This window comes from Argopecten irradians, chromosome 14 (assembly GCF_041381155.1).
Source record: "Argopecten irradians isolate NY chromosome 14, Ai_NY, whole genome shotgun sequence".
Classification (NCBI taxonomy): Eukaryota; Metazoa; Mollusca; class Bivalvia; order Pectinida; family Pectinidae; genus Argopecten; species Argopecten irradians.
In genome coordinates, this window is record NC_091147.1 from 15,806,459 (window position 1) to 15,816,421 (window position 9,963).

The 9,963-nt window shown below is 32.8% G+C and overlaps 1 protein-coding gene across 9 annotated transcripts in view; it reads left to right on the forward strand.

Moving 5' to 3' along the window:
• LOC138306902 (choline-phosphate cytidylyltransferase B-like) overlaps window positions 1-5,288 on the forward strand; it is a 29,702-nt gene extending 24,414 nt beyond the window's left edge. For all 9 annotated transcript variants that reach the window (XM_069247459.1, XM_069247462.1, XM_069247456.1 and 6 more), the window contains 2 exons: window positions 1,895-2,071; window positions 2,616-5,288. In XM_069247459.1, the coding sequence (XP_069103560.1) occupies window positions 1,895-2,071; window positions 2,616-2,843 (405 nt within the window). In that variant the 3' untranslated portion in view covers window positions 2,844-5,288. The remainder of the gene's footprint in view (window positions 1-1,894; window positions 2,072-2,615) is intronic.
• Window positions 5,289-9,963: the final 4,675 nt, after the last annotated feature.

Here is a 9,963-nt window from a genome sequence, read left to right on the forward strand (position 1 = left end):
GATCTGTGTACATTAACATTGACAAGTTTAGATTTCACTAACCTTTCTGTAGTTCCCACCTCTCCTGATCTGTGTACATTAACATTGACAAGTTTAGATTTCACTAACCTTTCTGTAGTTCCCACCTCTCTTGATCTGTGTACATTAACATTGACTAGTTTAGATTTCACTAACCTTTCTGTAGTTCCCACCATTCTTTAGATCTGTGTACATTAACATTGACAAGTTTAGATTTCACTAACCTTTCTGTAGTTCCCACCATTCTTTAGATCTGTGTACATTAACATTGACAAGTTTAAATTTCACTAACCTTTCTGTAGTTCCCACCTCTCTTGATCTGTGTACATTAACATTGACAAGTTTAGATTTCACTAACCTTTCTGTAGTTCCCACCATTCTTTAGATCTGTGTACATTAACATTGACAAGTTTAGATTTCACTAACCTTTCTGTAGTTCCCACCTCTCCTGATCTGTGTACATTAACATTGACAAGTTTAGATTTCACTAACCTTTCTGTAGTTCCCCATTCTCTTTAGATCTGTGTACATTAACACTGACAAGTTTAAATTTCACTAACCTTTCTGTAGTTCCCACCATTCTCTTGATCTGTGTACATTAACATTGACTAGTTTAGATTCCACTAACCTTTCTGTAGTTCCTACCACTCTTTAGATCTGTGTACATGTGCCAGGGTCATGTAAAGATGTGCCAGGTTTGTTGAATTAACAGCCAGAGTCATGTTAGGATGTGCCAAGTTTGTTGAATTAACAGCCAGGGTCATGTAAGGATGTACCAGGTTTGTTAAATTAACAGCCTGGGTCATGTAAGGATGTGCCAGGTTTGTTGAATTAACTGCCAGGGTCATATAAGGATGTGCCAGGTTTGTTGAATTAACAGCCAGGGTCAAGTAAGGATGTGCCAGGTTTGTTGAATTAACAGCCAGGGTCAAGTAAGGATGTGCCAGGTTGTTGAATTAACAGCCAGGGTCAAGTAAGGATGTGCCAGGTTTGTTGAATTAACAGTCAGGGTCAAGTAAGGATGTGCCAGGTTTGTTGAATTAACAGCCAGGGTCAAGTAAGGATGTGCCAGGTTTGTTGAATTAACAGCCAGGTTCCCACCTCTCCTGATCTGTGTACATTAACATTGACAAGTTTAGATTTCACTAACCTTTCTGTAGTTCCCACCTCTCCTGATCTGTGTACATTAACATTGACTAGTTTAGATTTCACTAACCTTTCTGTAGTTCCCACCTCTCCTGATCTGTGTACATTAACATTGACTAGTTTAGATTTCACTAACCTTTCTGTAGTTCCCACCTCTCCTGATCTGTGTACATTAACTTTTGACAGGTTTAGATTTCACTAACCTTTCTGTAGTTCCCACCTCTCCTGATCTGTGTACATTAACATTGACTAGTTTAGATTTCACTAACCTTTCTGTAGTTCCCACCTCTCCTGATCTGTGTACATTAACATTGACAGTTTAGAATTTCACTAACCTTTCTGTAGTTCCCACCTCTCCTGATCTGTGTACATTAACATTGACTAGTTTAGATTTCACTAACCTTTCTGTAGTTCCCACCTCTCCTGATCTGTGTACATTAACATTGACTAGTTTAGATTTCACTAACCTTTCTGTAGTTCCCACCTCTCCTGATCTGTGTACATTAACATTGACAAGTTTAGATTTCACTAACCTTTCTGTAGTTCCCACCTCTCCTGATCTGTGTACATTAACATTGACAAGTTTAGATTTCACTAACCTTTCTGTAGTTCCCACCTCTCCTGATCTGTGTACATTAACATTGACAAGTTTAGATTTCACTAACCTTTCTGTAGTTCCCACCACTCCTGATCTGTGTACATTAACATTAACTCCCTTTCTGCATAACAGGAGAAGAAGATCCAGTTTGAGGAGAACTTGAACAAGATGAAGGATAAAAGTCGAGAGTTGATAGACAAGATAAAAGACACAAAGGACAAGGGCAATGAGATAATTCATCGATGGGAGGAGAAGTCTCGAGAGTTCATCACTAATTTCATTGATATGTTTGGCAGTGAAGGAAGAATTGTAAGCATGAAATATTCATAAGATTATGCATAAAGATATAATATGTGTTCCTGTATTACATTTCTACTAGTTGCTTTGAATTGGTACAGTACCATCTAATGAAACCCATTTTGATTTTTTTCAAGATGGTGGCTCCCATATAAAAAACTGAATTTAAAAACAAATATTTCCTACCTCAACAATAAACACAAGCAATACTTAAACAGCTTTAGCTGAAATTGCAATGCACAATCTATTCAATTTTATCAAATATGGATATTTTCTGTCTCGTTTTTGACAATAAACACATTTAATTGACATATTATGAAAAACCTTGTATCCACCGTCTTGGGCCCATGTTGTACCCTTCACGAAATGAACCACTTGTACTGGTTCTTTTTAGCTGGTAATATACCAAATAAGACCCAGAGTTTCAAAACATCACCAACTTAACAAAACAAAAAGCTCCAAAATGTGTACATATAAGTGTACTTTCTGTCTCCTAAAGGAATTTAAATGTATCATTTTAATAAGTTAATAACAGCATTATATTTCCCTCTTTCAGTCTAATTGGCTACAGGAAAGCCGTGCCAGGCTAGAGCAAGCTATTTCTCCAGTTAACAGCGACGACGAAGATGAGGAAGAGGAAAGTAGTTCGACAAAACCTGACAGTCCTGACTCTGCAACGAAAAGTCCTCCGACTAAACGTGGTCGTATTTCTCCTACTCTTCTTGGTGCTACGTCACAATTACAAGAACAAGATCCCTCTGACTTGGAAGATGAATTAAGTTGAATGTGAAGCTATAGACCATTGTACTGTCATATATTTTTTGTGTTTTAGTTGTGTAGATCTGTGTCTTAAGAGAATATGATCACAGATATATAAAAGAAAGATGGATAAGAAATTGATATTGTCAATTCATGCACTTTCTGGAACTTAAAATCAAGACTAAGCAGAGAAAGTTGAAATTAAAATCATCCAGAATTGTTTTAAAACATTTGATATGTCTGTGAACATGACAAATTGTGAATTGTTAAGTAAATATTCAATTCAGATTTATTCAACAACAATTGTGATAGGAAAAAAACAACTTTTTTGTCTTACATTGACAACATGTTATTTGTTATTGTATAATTTATTTAAATCCATATAGCTGGGAAAACCTTCCCAGAATGCTCCAATAACGCCATTGATTTTCTTATACAGTCAGTAAACATGCTGAACTGTTACAGATTTTCATTTTGTCACCTGTCTTAAAATATGTCTTAGTGTGTTTAAGATATTACCTTTTTTCGAAACAAAATCTCCTGGAGAAATGCATTATTAATTAAGCATTGATATCGCTATTTTATAATTTGATTGGGTGTGAAAAAAAATGTTTGCAAAATGATGTGAGAATCTGGTGTTGTTTGCAAACACATTTTTTTCATAACATAATGAAAGTAGAAATAGTGACATTAATGCTTTAATATACAATTTTAGTTAATTTTCAGGCTACCTGATAAGACAAAATATGTTTTAATGTATGTTTTCATTGATATTTAAAGATGCTCCACCGCCGACAGAGCATAAATGATATTCTTCATTTGAACTATAATTAGTGTTTAATCATGTATACATATGCCTAATTAACACAAAAAAATAATACAAAATAATTTATTTCGCCTTTGGTGCATGCACAATCAGTACTTCATTCCATATACAATATAGTGCCACAGAACTTTTTCGGGATGCAATTAATTATTTTTCATATTTTTAACTTGAATCAAAATTAGAAGCTCAAACTTTTTAATGTTGGTAATGGTGTAAAGTAAGTAACTTTTGTAACTGAAGAAAAATATTAAATCGTCTCCTCCTGTTTTTGATATTGAAAAAATACCATTTGTCAGCGGTGGATCATCTTTAAGGGAGTGTTATTCCAAATCAAGATGCAACATCTATGTCTCTATTGTGACATAACATTTGTGGCCAATCAAAATAGCCTAGCATTCATAGATTAATTAAAATTCAATTGCTCAGTTTATTAATTATTTATGAGACCAAACAAAGTTACATACCTCGGTTTTATTTTCATCACAATTTTTGTTGCATCCTGTAAACTTTTCATGGACAAAATGCTTTGAATTTTTCATTCAACACAGGGACTTAAACGATACTTTATGAGTAACAAGGAATGATTTTAGACAATTTTATGTTCTAAACGTGTCAAAGGTGTACTTAGATTGGTTTTTATTATACATAAGTAAACAAATTATCAAGTCCCTGTGTCCATTCTCAATATTCATCCTATCAATTTCCTGTATCATCAAACAAATGTATGAACGTTTGAAATGATAGAGGTTTACTACATACTGTAAAGCAACTTTTTTTTTACGGCTACTTAATTTCATGATTTCCATTTCAACAAGTTTGGGGGGAGCGAGGTGGGGGGTAGGAATCCACTGATTTAACAATTAAATCGAAATTCTTGTCAATATAATTTATAGAGATATGAATTCGCGAAGATAAACATTTGTGGATTTACTTGGGTCGAGAAATTGGTAAAAGTAAATCGCACATGAAAGAGAGTTGGTTATAGTATTAAGTACAATATATATGCTTTCATTGTGGGTTTTTTTTTCCCAAAGATTAGATGTCTGTTGTCATTTTACAGGTTGAAGTCTTACATTTATAAAATGTGATCAGTGTAAAGAAATGGTTTACGAACAATTTGCCATGGTTAAAAAATAATGATCATCTTTTTAGTCATGTGTTCATCTAATATTTGAATCATGTGTATTATTGTTATGTGAAGGCAAGGATGATATTAATCTTTGTTCTATGAACAGATATTGAGTTCAGATACATTTTTATAGACAATGTTATGAACAGATATTGAGTTCAGATACATTTTTATAGACAATGTTATGAACAGATATTGAGTTCAGATACATTTTTATAGACAATGCTATGAACAGATACAACTGAGTTCAGATACATTTTTTATAGACAATGTTTTGATGAACATATATTGAGTTCAGATACATTTTTATAGACATGTAATGAACAGATATTGATTCAGATACATTTTTATAGACAATGTCATGAACAGATATTGAGTTCAGATACATTTTTATAGACAATGTCATGAAAGATATTGAGTTCAGATACATTTTTATAGACAATGTCATGAACAGATATTGAGTTCAGATACATTTTTATAGACAATGTCATGAACAGATATTGAGTTCAGATACATTTTTAGACAATGTCATGAACAGTATTGAGTTCAGATACATTTTTATAGACAATGTCATGAACAGATATTGAGTTCAGATACATTTTTATAGACAATGTTATGAACAACAGATATTGAGTTCAGATACATTTTTATAGACAATGTCATGAACAGATATTGAGTTCAGATACATTTTTATAGACAATGTCATGAACAGATATTGAGTTCAGATACATTTTTATAGACAATGTCATGAACAGATATTGAGTTCAGATACATTTTTATAGACAATGTCATGAACAGATATTGAGTTCAGATACATTTTTATAGACAATGTCATGAACAGATATTGAGTTCAGATACATTTTTATAGACAATGTATGACAATATTAGTTCGAACATTATGAAATGAGTGAACAGATATTGAGTTCAGATACATTTTTATAGACAATGTCATGAACAGATATTGAGTTCAGATACATTTTTATAGACAATGTCATGACAGATATTTAGAGACAATTCTGAACAGATATTGAGTTCAGATACATTTTTATAGACAATGTGATGAACAGATATTGAGTTACATATACATTTTTATAGACAATGTCATGAACAGATATTGAGTTCAGATACATTTTTATAGACAATGTCATGAACAGATATTGAGTTCAGATACATTTTTATAGACAATGTCATGAACAGATATTGAGTTCAGATACATTTTTATAGACAATATTATGTTGAATGCTTATGGCTATTGTTAAATTGTAATATTTGTTGACGGGTGTTGACGGGTTTGACCCGTATCCTTTGTTGGTATAATGGTTAGTTTGTAACGTATTACCAGGTATACACTTATAGATGTCAAGGCTGGAGGGTACTATAAACCAGTATGTTTTCAAAGCGGTGTAATTTCACATTTTCATGCCGAAGGACTTTTTCACGGTGACTTGTTTTTGTGATCTAGACATCTTGTTCTAGTTTTCCTTAACCTAGTTATCGCCTGCAAAGTACGCAAAATTTAATTGCATACGGAAATAAATTGGTTTACAATATTTATCGCCCTCCTTATTAACAATTAATTGGTTACACTACCGTATTCGACCCAATAAACGCCCAGCCTTTAAAAAATTGAAAAGGTTCTAATAAGACGAAATGATTACAAATCTTTACAGTTTTGTGTAATTTTGGTCTTTATTATGCCCAGGCAATTGAAATTGAGGCTTCAAAAAGAAGGAGGGTCGCCCAGCCTTTAAAAATTGAATATGGTAAATAGTATTTGTTTTCACAGTAGTATTCTACCCTGTATATTTTATCTGTTCGCACCAGAAGGTGGGACTAATCAGAAGTAATCATACTTTACCAACATTGTTTTGTCATATTGAAAACCCATGTTTGTCAATTGATTAGTGATGCAAGGGAGATAACCACATCAAATATGTTTTGGTTTCTAGTACAGTTGTAACCTTGGTGATTCCACTTATAGTCAATATATAAAAATTATGATGTTAACAGACACAAAAAAAGTCTACAGATCCCCGTTTTGATTGAGCCTGTGATATAATGTATTAGACTGTAGGCCCCACTGTCTCTACCCTAGCTTTATTATGACCATTACATTAGGGAAAAGCATAAAAAAAAGCAATTTAAAATTTCCCCAGCAAGTTCCATGTGACTTTTCATTTGAGACTGAAATAAAAAATTAAAATAAGGAACTGGCATTGTGACTGTTTATTCTCCTCTTTTTTCAAAAAGAATTAAATTTGGATTGAACTTTCCCTTTGAACATACAATAAAATATTTCATTTCGTTAAATTGTCATGGTTGGAGTTTTGGCCTTGATGCTGACAACGATAAACAATAAATGAAAAGTATTTCGTTTTTTTTTTTTTTTTAATCAGCTGTATTTGTACGAAAAAAATAAGTGTGTTTTCATAATAAAATAAATTTTAACTTATCTTTACTGAAGATTGCCATTTAAACCAAATAATATTGTTGTAAGGTAGGGTGGAGCTGCCAAATCATTCCAGAAATATTTGATGAAATACCTATGTTGTTTAAAATGTAAACGGTACATTTAAGAAGAATGTAAAATGGATTAGTCATGTTCTTATTTCTGTTGATGTGACATAGCTAGAATAGGTTGAAAAGAAAGTGGTCTATAAAACCACAGGGACTTCAATTCACAACTAATATGTGCATTTGAACAAGATGTAGCAGGTCACAGATAAAAAAAATTAGTATTTTCATTTAAAGTGAGGAAATTTAAATTCAAATTTGAATATGAAAATGTCAAATATTGCTGTAAGAGTACATATAATTTATGCATTTTGTATGATTTTTTGGACCAATTTTTGCGACCATTTGGATGTGTCATGAAATTGCAGCAAAATTTCATCCTGTGAAAATGTAACTGGTTAGACATGGTATGTCATTTTTGTACCTCAAAATGAAATCTGGATTTACCATCATTTCTTTGGACCGGTCATGAGTAATAGAAAGTACATTGTATAAAAAAAAAATGATTGTAGTGCAATTTAACTCCTCTGACTTTGATTTCTCGATACAAAAGCGACAACTTAAGTCAAAACTTAGGTTGTTTCCATCATGTACAGTGTAACTATGGACTTAATTTCGTTTTTGATTAAGTTTATTTAGAGATGTCAGGGCCTGTTCGATTGAGTCAGAATATCTGTTGTAAATGGTTGGTAAAGGCTTAGTTTTGATTGTGTCAGGATATCTGTTGTAAATGGTTGGTGAAGGCTTGTTTCACTGTGTACTGACTGTAGGTTTGAATATCATGACAAATCTTTTAGGCCCACTAACTTTCCGGAGCAAAGCATGAATGTTTCTTAAAAGCATTTATAACATCAGAAAATAATATTGATTGCCTAAAATTAGCTTTCAACACCAAGCATATGCAAGATTTCCTGCGTAATATATGATAACAGTGGAGAGTCATTTCGCTTTTTTGCCATCTGGCGAGGTGGAAGTCAACTACCGCGCGGTATTTATGACGACGGCGGGAAACATAAGACAACCCGCGTTATGAAAATTAACTTTTAATTCATTTTAATAAAATTGCCCAGATGGTGATGATACGTGAAGTATTAACGGAAAGTTAATAATTTTTGCGACTCTGCAAAATTATAGATCTTGTTTTATATTCCCATTTTAAAAATTAAAAGCCGTTTCCGAAAGATAGTGGGCCTTTACTGGTCTTGGAGCACATAATGATACTAAATCATGATGAAGCTTACCAATATTTACTGCCCTATAACTTTTTATGGTTTTGTGCTATCAATGTATTCTTGCCTTAATGCAGTGCAATTCTTTAGATATACGGGTACACATTTGAGTGTATTGCGGAGAAATTATTGTATTTTTATTGTTTTATACATTTTCTCTTTGTTATCAATCCTACAAAACTTGTGTTATGTTGAAATGATTTCCCAGTGACAGGCTTATGAGCAAGGAAATGCAACAGGAACATTCCTGGTCTACTTCACGATTATATTCTCTTATTTTATACAACAGAGTTATCTGCCCTTGCAGGTTATTGACTCAATCGTGACATCTCGGAGTAATTTCCATCAATCTTCGGAAATATATCACATGTTATGTTTCCGAAGATTCACCGGAAATTTCTCCGAGGGGATCCGATTGGTTATTGACTTACTAAATGTATTTCTGAACAAAACGACATATTTTCCAGACAAAACAGAACATTTTTGGCACACAAATTATTGATGTCAGGATCAATATTAATCCAGTAATATTAGACGTCGATATTTAGAAACTTCTGATCGGTTAAACAGGACGTAATGGTCAAAAGTGTCTTGTCGTGCTTTACCTATAACATTGTTGGAGTAGATCAATATCAACCAAACCAACCACCAAGGGCAGATAACTCTATTACAATCGAAGACAGAATATGAAATCGGAGGCATCCTTGTAGCTTAGTGTTTTACCTTCTTATACTAGCCTTCCTTTGTTATAAGTCAATTGATTTTCTGTCCTTACTCCACAAGCGTAACACCAAATACTCATGAATGACTTTATTTGTTAATGACAGGTTAAAAGCAAAAGTTGTGTATTGTGATAAGTGTCATTCTCCAATGACACATAGCGAACTGCATGTGGTAAGGTTATATTTTAAATGTAATGACAAAGTATAAATACCTGTTCTTAAGGGGAGACAATTCCGTATAAAAAAATCAATAGACTGTATTTATGTACATGTGCCATTAATATACATGAATGTAAATGATTGCTTAGACAAATATTTGAATTTTCATTATGCTTTGCCACTTATATCATTTCTCTAATTAAGTTATTCTTTCTGGAACAGGAACTACAACACATTAGACTGTAAGGATAGTCTTGATTTCTTGTTAATGTTCGATTTAAAGATGCTCCACCACTGACAAAGCATAAATGATATTCATCGGTTGAACAATAATATTGGTGTTTGATCATGTTTATATATGTCTAATTAACTCAAAAAATAATATGAAATAATTAATTGCGCCTTTGGTGCATGCGCAATCAGTACTTCCTTCCACATAGGATATAGTGACACAGATTTTTTTCGGGATGCAATTAATTATTTTTCGTTTTTTTAACTTGAAGTAAAATTAGAAGCTCAAACTTTTCAATGGTGGTAATGGTGTAAAGTAAGTAACTTTTGTAACT